Genomic DNA, 17,763 nt, shown 5'->3' with positions numbered 1-17,763 from the left:
ATGGTTCCCTGACACCTCATTATACGAAATATTTCATCGACACATTTCTTGAGTACAGCAATTTGCAACTGACACATTTCATGAGTATCGCAATTCATCATTAAAGTATTTCATCGTCAAGATACCTTCTTTCATAACCTAACCTGCTTCAACATGTTGCCAGAATTTCTCGCAATATTAGTAACTTGAGTACACCTACATACATGTGCTCTTGTTTGCAAAATACACTTTATTCAATGACGATGAAAAGAATTATAGATGAACTGTTGTACTGATGAAATGTCTCTTATGATGAGGTGTTTGGCCACCTCCCAGAACAGTGCTCATATTTTTCTTAGATCAGTCAGAATTTTTTTCGATCAATATGCAAAACACGAGTAAATATGAATCACGTATTGCAATCTCACCGTCTTCGTCGGAGCGGGGGTGGAGGCGATCGTGAGGGGAGGGGCGTTCTCTGTAGGGGGGTGGGGGAGAGTCTGTGAAAGATAAAAAAAATGACGTTAACAAAACTATTGAACGCTGAGAGAAAACAAAACAAGTAATAATCGATATGAAAGCAAAATGACATAAGCGGCTGCAGCGACAAGAGCAGACATTAACAGCGAAAACAAAATTAAAAAATAACTGAAACATCCACGCACACGGAAAAATCTGCTGAAATTAATATAAAAACAACAACAGCTGCTGCAGCAACTGCAAAGACAACAACTGCTGCAGCAACTGCAAAGACAACAACAACTGCTGCAGCAACTGCAAAGACAACAATCGCTGCTGCAGCAACTGCAAAGACAACAACAGCTGCTGCAGCAACTGGACGATAAGGAAAACACTTGCAGAAACTGTACAAAATCCAGCTGTTGCGGCACCTGAGAAGACAACAAACGCAGCTGCCGCGAATGAACACAGTGACGGTGAAAGACCAGCTGTTGCAGCAGCTATGGGGACACAACTCCAGCTGAAGCGTCGGTACACACATCAACAGCTGTTGCAGTTGCTGTTGCAGCAGCTGTAGACAACAACAGCAACCGCAGCCACAGTAGACAATAACAGCAGCTGCAGCTGCAGTCACTGTAGACTGTAGACAACAGCAGCTGCAGCAACTGTAGACAACAACAGCTGCAGCAACTGTAGACAACAACAGCTGCAGCAACTGTACACAACAACAGCAGCTGCAGCAACTGTAGACAACAACAGCTGCAGCAACTGTGGACAACAGCAGCTGCAGCAACTGTAGACAACAGCAGCTGCAGCAACTGTAGACTGCACAGCCTCCACAAGGACAAGGGTAGAGTGGTTGGCTTCCGTGGCGCCTCTTCTGGCGCCGACGTTTTCACGGCGCGAATGCGGCAGGCAATGCAGGTGCGCTGCTGCTGGAATAAACCATGTAGGCGTCTGACGTTTAAACAACGTTGATTTCACGTTGAAAAATTTATCAACCAAAATTAAATGTTGAATCGACGTCGAAATGTGACCAACACTCGAAGTCAGTGTAAAGGAATTGTCTTTGTTAGCTTTAATTTATTTAAATATTCTTCAACAATAGTGCGATGATGAGACTTGACCTACATAAAGTGTAAAGTCTAGGCGGTGTTTGTACAGGGTACAAACACACACACAGTTCCCTATCCGCTTTGATACGGAATGTTTGCCAAAACTTGCGATTGTCGACATAATGCAGCAGAGGCCAAAAATAACTCAGGTGCAGAAAAAAGGCACAGGATGAGATCAAGATACACAGGCTAAAAATTTTTTTACTAGAATATCAATAAAAATATTATATTCATTAATTTCCATCTACCAAGACGCATGAAAACGGACGTTTTTCGGTAGAATAGACACAGAGTCCCCGAAAGATTGAAAAATGCACATACATATCTCATGAGAGAAAGCATAAACACAATGAAGAACTAAACATGTTTGCCAATGAATTAATAGCACACATTATAATATCCGAGCAGCTGTTTTCGCAACACGGATAATCTGGATCACAACTTGGAATATGATAATCTGAATTTCAGGTATAAAACGTGGATAAGGACAATCTGAATAATCTGAACCTAGAGTCTTATTATCTGAATATCAAGTACAAAACGGGGATAGGGATAACCAGAAAACAATGAATCTAGGATCTGATTATCTTAACATAGGTTATAAAAACGAGTATAAAACATACAGCGCACGCACAAAACACAGGCTGCGGCCGGGGGGTAAAACACACGAGACGTTTTTACAGGAACCGCAGGAGAACGTCTGGCATTGCAGTCGCAACGACGACAATAAAAAACAAACGAGAAGAAGAAGGCGCCGCGGTCCCGCCATGCAACGCTGCTTATAAGGATCCGGCGCCACGGCTACACCTTCTTGGGTGCTTCCTGGCAGAGCAACAACCATGCACTCACGGCAATGAGCGAGACTTTGTCCAAATTAGGATGCACTGTCATTTTGTGCAACCATGCACTCACGGCAATGAGCGAGACGTTGTCCAAATTAGGATGCACTGTCATTTTGTGCAACCATGCACTCACGAGAATGAGCGAGACTTTGTCCAAATTAGGATGCACTGTCATTGTCTGGATCATCCTGGTTGAATTTGGCCAGGCAAGAGTATCAGTGCAACGTGTATAAAGTGCGTTAATGTTTGTAAAATATGACATAATCATTCTTCTGAGCGTGCGCGGTCCACACTACATGGTCTACGTTTCACCAGACATTTGACTTTGAATTAAACATTTATTTCGTTCAATATAAGTTGTTTCAAAGTTTCAATTTGCCTGGTGAGGCACCAACACAAAAGTGGAGTGTCTACACTTCGAGGTGCCGAATAACCTTGCAAACACAAAACTTAACTCATTTCTAGTGGCAAGAGAAGATGGATAGAATTATCAAAATTACCGGTAAAAAAACAGACGGGGATACAAGTACTTACCTGTATTTTATTTTATTATATAAAACAATATTGAAGGAATCGACGATGAATTACCTCAGAGCGTAGATTCGTCATTACATCAAAGCATAAAAATACAAGCGTTCATCGTAAAGATGACGTTTGTGGTGCAATAACATTCGTTTCGATTTACTAAATTGCAATTTAACTTTGGAAGAAATAAATTACTATTCTGTACTGGCCACACAAGACTCATGCTGGTCACCTCATTTATATACATATTCCTGCGCGAATGACGTTGAAACACCGTTTAATTAACGTTGATTCAACGAAAAAAAACGTCGAGTTCAATGTTGATTCAACGTTAAATGTCTTGTGAGATATATTTCTGCGCGAATACACAGTCAAGAGTTGAGGGAATCGAGTTTTTGTAAAAGGACATTGTTTGTGAGGCTCTTTGCGGGGAAGATAAATATTGAGATTTGGTCCGCCAGATTTAGAGCGCACGCCAGTGTCTGGACGCACGCGCAGCCTAACCTTCTATGGACTAGAACGGCTAAGGCAGACAGACGAAAACCGGTGTTCATTTAGTCTGGCCGCCTCCTAACCATTATATCAAACCGGTGTCCATTTAGTCTGACCGCCTCCTAACCATTATATGAAACCGGTGTTCATTTTGTCTGGCCGCCTCCTAACCATTATATCAAACCGGTGTCCATTTAGTCTGGCCGCCTCCTAACCATTATACAAACCGGTGTCCATTTAGTCTGGCCAATTATATCAAACCGGTGTCCATTTAGTCTGGCCGCCTCCTAACCATTATATGAAACCGGTGTTCATTTTGTCTGGCCGCCTCTTAACCATTATATCAAACCGGTGTCCATTTAGTCTGGCCGCCTCCTAACCATTATGTCAATCCGACGACCATTTAGTCTGGCCGCCTCCTAACCATTATATAAAACCGGTGTCCATTTAGTCTGGCCGTCTCCAAACCATTATGTCAATCCGACGACCATTTAGTCTGGCCGCCTCCAAACCATTATATCAAACCGGTGTCCATTTAGTCTGGCCGCCTCCTAACCATTACCTATATCAAACCGGTGTTCATTTAGTCTGGCCGACTCCTAATCATTATATCAAACCGGTGTCCATTTAGTCTGGCCGCCTCCTAACCATTATATGAAACCGGCGTCCATTTAGTCTGCCCGTCTCCAAACCATTATGTCAATCCGACGACCATTTAGTCTGGCCGCCTCCAAACCATTATATCCAGCCGGCGCCCATTTAGTTTAGATACAGATATTTGTCCATAATTATGAGCGCTCTATATAGCACGCTTCTTTACCAACCGCAATCGTATTTAAAGATTGTGAAGATCGTTCCGGGAGCGCAGCCGTGCACCACCAATTTTGTGCACCAATAAGCCCTGAATCGAACGCCTCGGATCTCTCCGGACATCCACCATTTAGCCGTGAATGGAACCTGCTATCCGTAGCCGACCCTTGACATCATTCTGCTTTGAATATTTAGAGCTCTACACCCCCCAGACACGAGGTCGAACCGCCTAGAGTCGAATGGCCGTCCCTCACTGAACGTTGCGTCGAAGCACACTTCATACCTTGGCCACCGCTCGAACTGGAACTTGCGCGCAACAGCCTGCGACCACTCGGCTTTGTCGTCCTCCTGCCTTGCATAAAACCTGCCGTGCACCACCAGACCGCGGATCGAATATAACTTCCGGGCATCGTTAAATTACGTAATTTTACCTTCACCGCATCTGAGGTTAGGATTCAGATAGCATAGTTATGTTCTAAAATTTATCGTCCTTCGTCGAGTGGGCGTTCGACCGAGGGCTGGTTCGACGCACGGCCTAGATACGGACGGCTTGGTATGGCGGATATCACATTTGCAGCAAGGCTCCAGCGCGCTACGTCCGAGTGGTGCAGAATTTTTTCGCGGTACGGCGGACGATGCTAGGCCATTCGATCGCCGGCTGTTTCTCCTGAGGGCTAATTGGTCTAATTCAGCAGCGGCAGCAGCAGCGGTGCGGGCTGAGGAGCAGCAGCGGCAGCAGCGGTACGGCTGAGGAGCAGCAGCGGTACGGCTGAGAAGCAGCAGCGGCAGCAGCGGTACGGCTGAGGAGCAGCAGCAGCAGCAGCGGTACGGCTGAGAAGCAGCAGCAGCGGTACGGCTGAGAAGCAGCAGCAGCGGTACGGCTGAGAAGCAGCAGCAGCAGCAGCGGTGCGAGCTGAGAAGCATTGGGTCGCACGACACCCGCTGGCGCCAGCGCGTCGCCGCTACAGCGACGCGAGAGCCAAACATAGCGCCTGCAAAACTCGCACCCTGAATATTGTGCGTGACCTAAACTCGACTAGACCCCTCACCCTGAATATTGTGCGTGACCTAAACTCGACTAGACCCCTCACCCTGAATATTGTGCGTGACCTAAACTCGACTAGACCCCTCACCCTGAATATTGTGCGTGACCTAAACTCGACTAGACCCCTCACCCTGAATATTGTGCGTGACCTTAACTCGACTAGACCCTGCACCCTGAATATTGTGCGTTACGTAGTCACGACTACATCTCGAGCTCTGAACATAGTCGTGATATTGATCTCGAGCTCTAAATTATGATTCCAAAACACACCGAATTTCCGTTCCCATCACAGCATTATAAAAAATACTAGTTTAAAAATAAACCATTTTTTTCCCCAAAGTAATAAATAATAACCAAGTCAGTTCAACGAGAGACATGATTCTGAATAGTATTTATTTTTAAGTTGTTCGAGGTCCTGAAATAAATTTTTGCGTTGAACATAAGCCATGATAGACGGTGAAAAATCGCAATGAAATGACTACAAATCAATGTGATATAAATGGTGCCACACAATTTGATATTCACCATGGAGCGTCGGCCCAGACGGCCTGCCTCGGGAGTTTATAACGGCAGGGGAAGTAACACTTGCAGCTGTAGAGTGAAACACAGCAGCTGTAGAGGGAAACACAGCAGTTGTAGAAGGGAACACTGCAGTTGTAGAAGGATACGCTGAAGTTGTGGAAGGGAACACTGCAGTTGTAGAAGGGAACAGTGCAGTTGTAGAAGGGAACACTGCAGCTGTAGAGGGAAACACTGCAGTAGTTGTGGGAAATCCTGCAGTTTTAGAGGGGAACACTGCATTTCTAGAGGGGAACATTGTCCCCCCCAGTCGGCACAGTGAACACGCCGCCAGTTCTTCACTTGTGCTACGCGCGACCAAACTTGAAATGCCGATACTTAATAATGATACTAACTTAATTCAACTGCATGATTTCCACAAATTTATGTCTCGAACGTGTAACAAGATGGTTTATTTAGCGTTTAAATTTTGCAAACAGCCTAAAACGGAGTTTGCTCTAATTTTGTCAAGTTCTGCTGCACTTGGGATTTTCTTTTTCAATAATCACACAATCTGCGCAAATAAAAAAAATTATGCACACGCTGCAAGTCATTTTCTGTAACGGTCGATGAAAAAAAAGCTTCGACTCTAACAATATTACGATGACAAACAATCCAAAACATTTCAATTCAAACGAAAATGCATAACATCAAAGTACAGGATTAATTCACAGAATATCGCATCATTAGTGCAAGTGTTGTGGATTACTCTAGACAAACGATTGCAGTTCACCAGAGTATTTTTCCAACACTTCGCGTGTACAACACGCGCGATTTCCAGTAATAATCGTTGGAAACGAGTAAACAATTCTAATGAACGCATTCCACGACGCTACGAGGAAAATAGCTATCACAAGAATTACAATTCTATAAACGAAGAATTGTGATTAAAAAAGTTTCGGAAATTTACACAAGTCGTAAAATCCGTGTAACAAGTCTGCTATGGATGCTCATAAAAACAATTTTTAAATGCAATTTGAATATAAAATAAATGAAATTATGAATATGTTTCAGTTAATTGATCGAAGTTATGCGAAATATAAGTCTGTGTAGCTAACTGGTTAGCTAATCAAATGAAATACTCGCGCTTTATCAGACAACCGCCACTATAGAAATTACTAAGAGCTATCGTCGAAAATGATCAAGACTGTCGAAGCCGATCACATGATCGAGGTCACTGAGTGACAACCAGACGAGGAATGCAAATATTGACATAGAGTGGCATGCACAACACGACTCAGCACACTATCCTTCCCCTGTACTTCTATCTTTACTACGACACTAGAGCTTTGATACACATGCTAATAACTTTACTAATACAGCACATTACCCTTCCCCTGTACTCCTATCTTTACTAGGACACTAGTGCTTTGATACACATGCTAATAACTTTACTAATATGTCATGAAAGACAAATATTTTCACGATCGTAAACATACGGATCAAATGCAAACACCTTCGAGAGCGAGGTCGAATGAAAGAAATAATTAAAATTAAATACTCTTCTCGCTGGGACGTGATGGAGTAAAAAAGTAAGCATAGTACGACGAAGGAGATCAACAGGTACGAGTTTGTTACCGAGTTCACTGAATACTAAAGAAAGGAAATCATGATAATAGAAAAAAGCAATGCTGTCGTCCGACGAAACAAATAGAGGAAGGAATTACTGGACCAAACGACGCTAGTTGTCATGTGCAAGACGGAAAGAAGGTGTCATATGCAAGACGGAAAGAAGGTGTAATATGCAAGACGGAAAGAAGGTGTAATATGCAAGACGGAAAGAAGGTGTCATATGTAAGACGTGAGGAAGAACGCAAGACGGAAGCTTGTCGGCATCTCTGCGTCAGCGGAAGCAAAGCGCTACTAGCTGTTGCATGCAAGCTTCAGCTACATGCAGCCTGTAAGTCCTGTTGTATTTAGTGCGGGGAATGATATATTGAATGAATGATGTATTAAAATATGCTTCATAATTCAAACTGTTTGCGCTTTTATACCAAATAGGCATTGAATCAGCTATGCAAACTCCCTGCCTTCAACTCTTAACGAAGCGCACTAACTGCAGCAAGCTTTGCATGTGCAGGTTTGTTTGTACATACACATAATTACTCATGAGTTGCTTAAATATTCGACACCTGTACCAACTGACTGCGGTGCAACGCTCAGTGCTGCATAATTCAATCATTGTTGGAAGACGTCAGATCTAAATTTTGCTTCTACAAGTAATTTTCGTACAAAAATCGTGATCGAGAGTACGTAAGAATTACATTCGTCCCTACCAGCAAGATTGCAAGCGTAGATGGAATAATTTTAAACATAATTCAAGCTCATTAAATTCTTCATAGTTGTTAAATTATACCGCTCAGTAACAATTCCGGCTTTAAAATGTGCCTTTGGATCCAAATGTTGCACAAGAAAGGTAACTTCAACGCGTTGTAGGCTAAGAAGTTATCCAAGACATGTTGACAGAGATATGCGAAATTTCGGTTCCAGTTCCAAAAAGGTTGAAATTTCGAGTTTATTTTCACTCATGCGTCCACCCATTTACTCAGCTTTACTTTACGATCTCAACAAAAGAAGGTTATCCTTGTACTATGTACCTACTCCACTGTTTCAAGGTATAGAGCCACATGAAACGAAAAAATAAATTTTCTATTCCAATATAGAGGTTTATATTATCACATCCGATTCGAAAACTTCAACCCGAGTCCAAACCCACGACAAAGTTCGCGGAAACAGTGCGATAATTAATTATCTCAGGCAATCGTTGCATGCCATCTTTATGAGAAAATTTCTCAGAAAACAACAGAAAATATCATGCATGCATGTAGTAGGTAATGCACAGACCCATACAATGAAAAATTTCCCATATTAGTTTTATGACGCAACTAAGGAATATTATGAAATTTATGCCTAGTTTCGGCGATGAAAACAATTCAATGATCTTGTTGAAAACCATGAGAGTTACTTAAAGCTCTATGCCATTAGAATAACTTCGACTTCGACCTCTTACTCATTTACGACAACCGTATACGAGAGTAGCTAAAATGAGATTTGCCCTTTTATTATAGCATAGTAAATAATGTAGCATAGTAAATACTTTATTATAAATGGCTTAGCATATATATTAATATTCAGTGTGAAATAGTTAATAGTTTCGTATAGCAGTGATGCCGTTGAAAACTAAGCAGCCACTTTAGGCCTATCGCCAATTCTTGTAATGTTCTTGACTCGTTTTCGGCAAGTCAAATATACTTATATTCAAAACTTATATTCATTCCGGTGTTCCATTACTCTATATTCAGCACATAACACAGGAACGGTAATTACGCATAAGGTAGTGAGCATGAGAGCTACCAGCGCACGTGTCCCATGTTCAGCCAGTTCACGCACGGGATACCGGGAGCCACAAATTCTCCCTCCTGCCAGCACGGCGTCACTAGCACAAATGAACTGACAGTGCCAAATGCTGCTGATGTAGCTGCAGCTCAGAGGCACACAGAGAGATAGAGAGAGAAAGGCGGACAGACGCCAGCCCCAGCCGTAGCTTTCCTTCCTTCCTTGTGAGTGCCAAGTTTTTGAAGACTGGGCGACAGTGAGTACGCACAATGACAGTCCTGTCAACGAAGGTATATATATATACAGTTTATAAGTTGGATAGAGATACAATTTCCAGGGCGCCGGTCCCGTCCCTTGTACTGCTAGGGCCACGTAAAGCCACTAGCTACGACGCCACGCGTGGGTCATCATCATAGTGGAAAAAGCGCGCTTTATTCGTCACTGTTTTAGACTCAGCTCACAGCTTCATTGGTTATAGTGTTTGCCAATTAAAAATCATACAGGAAGCGAGTGGTTTTAGAAGTAAAAAGAATTTTAGGCCCGTTATGTAGAAAAGTTAACGTACCGTACGCAGTAAAATTATTCTACTGACGACAGAGTTGAAGACCGCTTCATTAAATCGAATATCATACAACGTACGATATGTTCTTGGTAGTCTCACACAACGTAAATGGTAGCATCTAACAAACTAGGCGAATTTTGTACAGTAAACCACGGCACAACCTACCTCAACTCGAATATGCCTATCCTCTACAGATATCAGGCTATATATGTATATAGGGTGTGAAGCGAGGACAACTTTAACCCTTTGACAACTGATGATAGTAACTCGAGCTACCAGACTTTTAGGAAAGAATAGCATTGGCGACGGCTAATGTATCCGTGGACAAAAAGTTAAGCCTGTAATACGATACGAGCCATTCATTCTCTGACGTGCATGACGGCGATGACTCATCCGAGGCTCGGTATTAGGCATAACACGTGATCAGCCGCGGGCATACGGCGCTTGTGGCATGGCCGACTATACAGCGTGCATCTTAGGCTTTATTTCTTAGCGGAAAGCGGTTCAAACAGAACCGTAGCAGACAATGGCGGTTCTACAACGGTAAATAAAAGATACACGAATACATTAAGGGTTCATTATTCACGCACTTATAATTGGTTCAATTGTGTACGGTAAAACAGACGATTCAAGCGTACATTGAACCTGAGGTTCAACTTTGAATTACATAAATTTATGGAACTCAAAATTACAAGCCATTTATTCCTAAAGATTTAAATGCCTCATGGCAAGCGGCCCATAGTTGACTGCAGTCGCTCCTTAATTACTTAAATTTCTATATTTAATGGGGATCAAGACACAAATTAAAATTTCTCATGAAATCTATGCGAGAATTGCAAGTCATTCGATAAGTTATGAGGTAATAAAGATTGATACAAAAAAATCCTCGACATTGCTAGACGGACTAATTAAAGCAATCAGACTACACCGTTAATAGGCATGAACTTTTTTCTCTTTGTATCAGCCTGCCGTCAAAGCAGCCTTAATCTTGATAGGAGTGCCAAGTCATGCAGCATAAGCGCTTACAAAATTTACTTAGGCTGCACCTTGACCGTGCTGGGTGACGTGTTCGGAACATTCTGATGACGACCGATCCCGGTACTACATCAACAATATATTTATATAACAATACATTAATATATTAATGATAACGACCTTCAATATATTAATGTACAATGTATGCATTAATTATTATTTATAAAGTATACAACTGTTTATTCACAACTTAGCGTTTTAATCAGAATTTAGGCCTAATAAACTTGGTGTCTAGTCTCGATAATTCTACTTACTAGGCCTTTAGGTGTGAATATCATCATCTATATATAATATATATTATATGTGCAAAATAATAAATAAATTTGCACTATATTTATTAATAAATATACTAAAAAGCATATACTAAAGGTATAATGAAAATGTATAAATGTATAATGTATATACTATACTAAATATATTTTATATCTAGGTGCGGTTAATTAATGCACATGCCCGTAAAGTGTAAATGGTGAGCCTCCCGTAAACCAATACAGAGACGTAATGATTTGGAAGCAACATTGCGTTGCTTTTATTTAATAAAAGGTTAGAGATTTCTACGTTTTATACATTAGTTACGCTAGCTAAATAAAAAATTAATTTAAATTACTTAAGCTTGATTTTAACATACTATTCAAATAAAACAATAGGGCGTTAAAATCGTTAATTGTTGTCAAATTATACCACTGTTCTAATAGTTTTAGATGTTTTCTTCAGTACTAGAATCGAACCAGTACTGCTGATTAAAATACACCCGTGTACACTAAAAAACACACACGATAAGTTATCACACGGGGATGAACGAAACTAAGAGACATGCTCTCAAGAGCGTGTTTTTCCCGAAGAGGCCCACATTAGTAAACAAAGATAAATAAAAAAGAATCTGTTAAAAAATATTGATGCAAAGTAAATAAAGTTTAATATATTAAGTTCCGAATGCCAGCTTCAACCAGATTTTGAAAAAGGTCCAATGCAATGACGAAACTTGTTTGAAAAAATGTTTAAAATCTTCCGAAGTGCTTAAATATTTTTAGATTATCGAAGTTATCTATTCTGCCATTCAGCTCTAAAATAATACTCACTTCTTAACCAATTGTAAAATCTTAATACCATAATTGCGCGTCATTCGAGGCGCCATAGACAAAGAACTCAGCATAATCATGAGAAGGACAGCGCCAGTCGACGTATATAATGCTGGCGCCACGGCTGATAAGGAAGCTTAACTCAACACAGTGGCAGCCATACTGCGATGCTGTGACGCGTCATCTCAGATTGTCGACGTATTGTGCCAGTAGATTGTCGACGTATTGTGCCAGTAGGTTGTCGACGTATTGTGGCAGTAGATTGTCGACGTATTGTGGCAGTAGATTGTCGACGTATTGTGAACGTATTGTGCCAGTAGATTGTGTACGTATTGTGGCAGTAGATTGTCGACGTATTGTGCCAGTAGATCGTCGACGTATTGTGGCAGTTCTTAGAAGAATGCGTTGCGATATTGTAGCAACCAGTGACAGAGACACTGCGACGCGTCACCTCAGATTGTCGACGTATTGCGGCATTAGATTGTCGACGTATTGTGGCAGTTGACTGTCGACGTATTGTGGCAGACGTGCTTCTTGGAAGAACATGTGGCGATAATCTAGCCTACGTAGTTGGTGGTAGCTACATTGTGAAAAAGTGCGGGTCTGCTCTTTCCCTTAAATTATTTTTTATAACATTTTTCAATAAGCCAAGGATAAATCAGCCAGTCTATTACGCAGCTTTATCAATACAAATGCATTGCACATAGAGGAGCTTCAATCATTTATGATGCAAATTAGGGTGTTTGCTTTGAATTTAAATGTTAATGCGTAACAAACAAACGAACACTGCGCTCAACATTGAAAGAAGGAGTAAATAATCTGTAAGCATCTCCTACAATGATCGGTATAACCAACACAACATTGGATATTACTTTGTTCAACTTTTATCTAAAATTAATTGAACAGTTTTGAGATACAAGAATTTAATAAAAATTGTTCTGTTGAAAAGCATTACTAGATAACACGTCACAGCATTACTACCAGATAACACGTCACAGCATTACGAGATAACAAATGGAAATAGCGAGAACTAATACTTTGTTTAATTACCTACTTAAATTCATGACCGTTCAAGCGACCGAGTCAGTGTAGACTCAGAAGCATGCTAGCCATTTCCGTTAATGGGCATTAAACCGAGAACACTTTCATCGATAAAAATCACTAATCACTTAATATAACTTGAGGCAAGTTGACGAATGGGTTGAAACGAGGAACTGGATAGATACGTGACTTTGAGCAAAATAATTGACAATTCTAACATATACTTTGATATTTGATTTCCTCTCAAAGCCAATTCGTACCATAATTCCGATTTATATATGTAGGAGTTTGGCGATCGGTCACTGAAGGGTGACGTCGGATGTTAGAAATATACCGCAACATACAAAGCGATTTTGCGTAGCAAGACAATCAAAGCCACTAGGATGACGTCGCGTGGTATAAATTCTACGTCGTGTCTTTATATAGCGCGATAATATACGGCATGAGAAACACAGTCGCTACGGTAACGTCATGTGGAATATCAGCATCACGAGTAAGCACTGTACGAGGGTAACAATCTTAAGAGGGTCCACAAGGTGCGAGGCTTTCATCGTAAGAGAACAACCAATGTAAGAGGGTAAGCTTTGTACGGAGGTAAGCGTAACCATCATCCGAGGGTAACCAACATCCGAGGGTAACCAACATCCGAGGGTAACCAACATCCGAGGGTAACATCATACGAGGATAACCATCTTACGAGGGTAACTATCATAAGAGGGTCACCACCATACTTGGAAAACCATCATACGAGGGAAACCAACATCCGAGGGTAACCAGCATAAGAGGGTAAACATAGAGCAGGAGAGGGCGGCGACAGGAGGTCTCGACGCGAGCAGCACGCGGTGGCGCCGGGGCCGTTGTCGCCGCCACCGCCGCCGCGGCCCTCGCTTGGTGCCAGCGGACCTCTGGCGCCACGGGAGGAGGGGGGAGGGGGTTACACCAGTCATTATTTCCGTTCATTTTCCCTTCATTCATTCTTCACATTCCAGGAACCAATTCAAATAAACGCGAGTTTGTATATTCCATCTAATTTTAAATACTGTAGAAGAATATTTTGGTATATAATTTTCAAGATTAGTTGCTCAAAATTAATTGTGATTAGCAGTGTTTGCACGTGTCGAATGAGTAGTTGGTTAAAAATAAATTTCGAGCTCTTCAACACTCGTATTAAGCATTATATTCAAAAGTTTCACCACTGAAAATATCCATGCCTGCCAAATACTCAATTACGGACTCGACTGCATGTAATAACACACACGATAAACGAAATGAAGAATAACAAAATAAAGTAACGAATAAAAGCCAATAACCTAGAATAAGGAGTCCTTACTACTTGAAACCATCATAGAATTGGCACAATGTTTTTATATTTTAATAAAAATCAAAACGAAACACCGAAAACTTTCCACAAGTAGCAAATCATTTGATGAAGGTAATGCAAATTTCTACCGAACGACCTCTTCAGCAACACTCAAAATGTTCAGGAGCAACGACCGGTATGAGAAGATACCAGAAAGCTGACTTATCGACGTGATATAGTCTACACTTGACTATATACATGACATGATATAGTCTATACTTCGACTATATGAGAGAAAACAAGAGAAACGTCTACAAATAAAATATACTATAATGATTGCGGATAATCCAACTTTAACCGGAATGCCTTCAGGTCGAAAACTTGCTCATGACTTCGTAGTTGTAGGTTATCCAAGTGGAAATAGCAAATTTATTCAAATCTATATTATTAAAATGACTGGCGGCATTCAAATAAAAATAATAGAAATGACTGGAAGTATTTCGGTCCAGGTATACCGAAGTATAACAATATTCCTGCCCAATAATTTGAAATTTGAAAAAATAAGGAACTTTGTGACGAAGAGAGGATATCTAAGAAACAGTGAATTACTTCCGGCGTATCGCTGTCCGTAAAAGATGCTCATTCAACCAAGGTTATTCATAAATAAAGATCTTTATTGTGGACCAAGTGGCCAATTTTATAGCATTCAGATGACTGGAATGGAAACTTTGAATTAAAACATACAACTTATAGTCGTCGGATTAAAGAAACTATTCTCTATCTAGGAATTATAAAGTGACTATGAAGTCCACTTACTATACTTCCATAACCTGCAGGCCCAATGCCGGCCATCTCCAGGGTATTCTAACTGTGATCATTAATCTCAAAGTAAAATAATTGTTACTACAGTGACTATATAACTTCAAAGAATTGAGTTAAATATTAACAAGACCCGGCAATTACATTGTCTGCTCACATCCCAAGTTCATGGAAGGAGATCAGGAGACGGAGATGAATACATAAAAGGCGCATGTCTGAGAGCTAGAGAATACCGACGAGTGTGACGCGCCATTAGCAAACGTCTGGCAGCATTTAGGGACCCATCGCTCATTATAAATAAGAAGTAAAGAGGGTTTCCAGGCCGCTGCGTGGCGCCGAGCGCAGCTTCGGGCGCCACCGAAGATCGGCCAACAGATTTTGGCGCCAGAAGGCAAGTCTGGCGCCGACGCCGCTGCGCATGGCGACTTCTTTCTTTCCGACTTCTGAATGTTTTTTAGGTACATGGTTTTGGTTTAAAAGAAAGCTGCATACGCTTCTTATAAGTTATTTATTATCTTCAGTCCCGCACACAAAGAAGGTGGGTAATTAACCGTTAGAGTACTGAACCCAAGGTATTCTTAAACGGAATAAAACCACCGAGAATTTCAAAAAAAGGAGCGCGTATATGTCCTACGATTTGCAAGTAATGTAATAATCACTGAAGAAGTATCACGAACATTAGTCTTTGGGAAAACAATCAATAACTATTTAGTCCATGGTTAAAAAAGAGTCATAATCCGAAATTTTTTAGGTAAACCCAAACCCTAACCCATATTGTCATCAAAGAATAAAAATTACAATGAGCTGATCGAACGGCATTTTAAAGCGAAGACTTACTAGGTAATCTTAGTTAGTGGCGCTAACTGCAGTCAGACGAACCATCAACTCAGACGAATTTTTGACGGAAAAATAGATGTGGTCTGTAGTCAGGGTTTATCGATCTGAATGCCGAGAAAATGGGAACAGGCTCGAATGCCCAATGGAGGTCTGGATGGAAGGTACACCCGCAGTTCCAGACCTCGTGCCGCCCTGGAAAGCGGCCAGACCTTCTTTGCAGCATCGGAGGACGCACGAGTCTTGCTGCCATTGTGGGCAACGCGCAGGCTGGTGGCGCCTAGAACAGTAACGCGCAGGCTGGCGGCGCCTAGAACAGTTCACAGTCTCGCTGCCATTGTAACGCGCAGGCTGGCGGCGCCTAGAACAGTTGTCTCGCTGCCATTGCAAGGAACTTGCAGGCTGGTGGCGCCTAGGATAATTCCATATGATAAACGTGCCATGCAGCTCTCTAAGGAAAAGAGCATTGATTCGTCGTCGCATTAGCTAGACTCTTGGTAAAAAGTTATCTATATTTTAAACCAATGTTACTTTATTTCTATATTTTGAGCGTTTACAACATGTGTGTATAATGAACTTGAAAGTTAGTTGTGAGTTGTCATTCTTTTCAAGAGATAAAAAAGTTAAAATGTCCGAATTATTCTTTTTTTCAAAACGGTACCTATTTGGCATAATTGTCTCGTCATCAATAAGGCTTTAGATCCTAGAAGAAATATATAATGTAATATAAGGGTAACATATCCATTGTGACCGGAAGTGGAGCATAGCAAATAACTAAAAAAATACAACTCCGTACTCACTGCAGTGAGTGACAGAGAGCGCATTTATTCGTCGACGAAAACGTGAAGTCACGGACGGACAGACAGACAGACGGACGGACGGACGGACATGACGAGCACAATAGCGCCTTTTCTTCTATAAATGAGAAAATGCGCTAAAAAGACTGAGTATTGCAAATAACTGAAAAATCCACCACAGAAGCTGATGTTCTAGCAACACTGGTTTTTATCTTATTGGCTACTGGAAAATAGAAAAAAAAACATGATTAAAAAACTTATAAATACTCTTAAAGTTCATCTTATAAAATTATTTAGAATAAGATAGGTATTCGTAATGAGCATTATTCAAGAGGTTCTGAAGACATGAGAACAAAGAATGTCTATATAAAGTCAAGTTGTTTATCATAGAGCAACCATATATGGTCAACATGCTGCCTGGAAAATAGATAAGAATGGGCTAGACTGGGCTATCCAGACATTCCGTACTCAAGCTGAAAACTTCTCTAGTTCTATTCAGATTATTCAAAGAAAATTGAGAAATTTATCGCGCATCTTATGGTTATTTTAGGCGCCGGTAACTAAAGTAATAGATCCTTAATGATGCAAGTATTGTAAGATTGGCATTTACGATCAAAGCAAGCGCCAATTGAAGGTCTAAGTAAGTAGCCTACAATGGATGAAAATTACATAAATTGTATATTGTTTAGATCCTAAAGATGCTAGTATTAAGATATGGCTCAAGATCAAAGCAAGCATGGATGAAAATTACATAAAATGGTATATTAGTACGAATATTAGTACTTAAAGAGGTATTATTAAAGGATTTCTACTAAAAATCAGGTATGAGGGAGAGTGAGAGAGGGAGGAGACAGAGTCCCAGCAGAGTGGGGGAGCGAGGGGGGCAGGTTTTACGAGACTGTGGCGCCAGATAATTGGAAACACGGGCCGACTACTGCAAGCCGCGGCGCACCTGTGCTCCTATATATAGGCTCGGTGCGTTCCAGTGACACGGTGGCGGCTAATGATATTAATACGGCCACGGCGGCTACTGATATTAATACGGCCACGGCGGCTACTGATATTAATACGGCCACGGCGGCTACTGATATTCCTGCGGCCACGCTGGCTACTGATATTAATACGGCCACGCTGG

General features: G+C 41.2%; 1 protein-coding gene across 2 annotated transcripts in view; it reads right to left on the bottom strand.

Annotated features, from left to right (window-relative positions):
• Positions 1 to 17,763, bottom strand: part of LOC108675431 (mothers against decapentaplegic homolog 6) — a 48,406-nt gene that overhangs the window by 15,027 nt on the left and 15,616 nt on the right. The window contains exons 1-2 of one of the 2 annotated variants that reach the window (XM_018163444.2): positions 5,793 to 6,334; positions 408 to 479 (exon numbers count right to left, since the gene is read on the bottom strand). In XM_018163444.2, the coding sequence (XP_018018933.1) occupies positions 408 to 479; positions 5,793 to 6,084 (364 nt within the window). In that variant the 5' untranslated portion in view covers positions 6,085 to 6,334. Of the gene's footprint in view, positions 1 to 407; positions 480 to 5,792; positions 6,335 to 17,763 lie in introns of those variants that run through there. The other variant, XM_018163443.2, reaches the window with a different exon arrangement.

Source organism: Hyalella azteca, unplaced genomic scaffold (assembly GCF_000764305.2).
Source record: "Hyalella azteca isolate HAZT.00-mixed unplaced genomic scaffold, Hazt_2.0.2 contig3154, whole genome shotgun sequence".
NCBI lineage: Eukaryota > Metazoa > Arthropoda > Malacostraca > Amphipoda > Hyalellidae > Hyalella > Hyalella azteca.
This window is presented reverse-complemented; position numbering and strand designations above follow the sequence as displayed.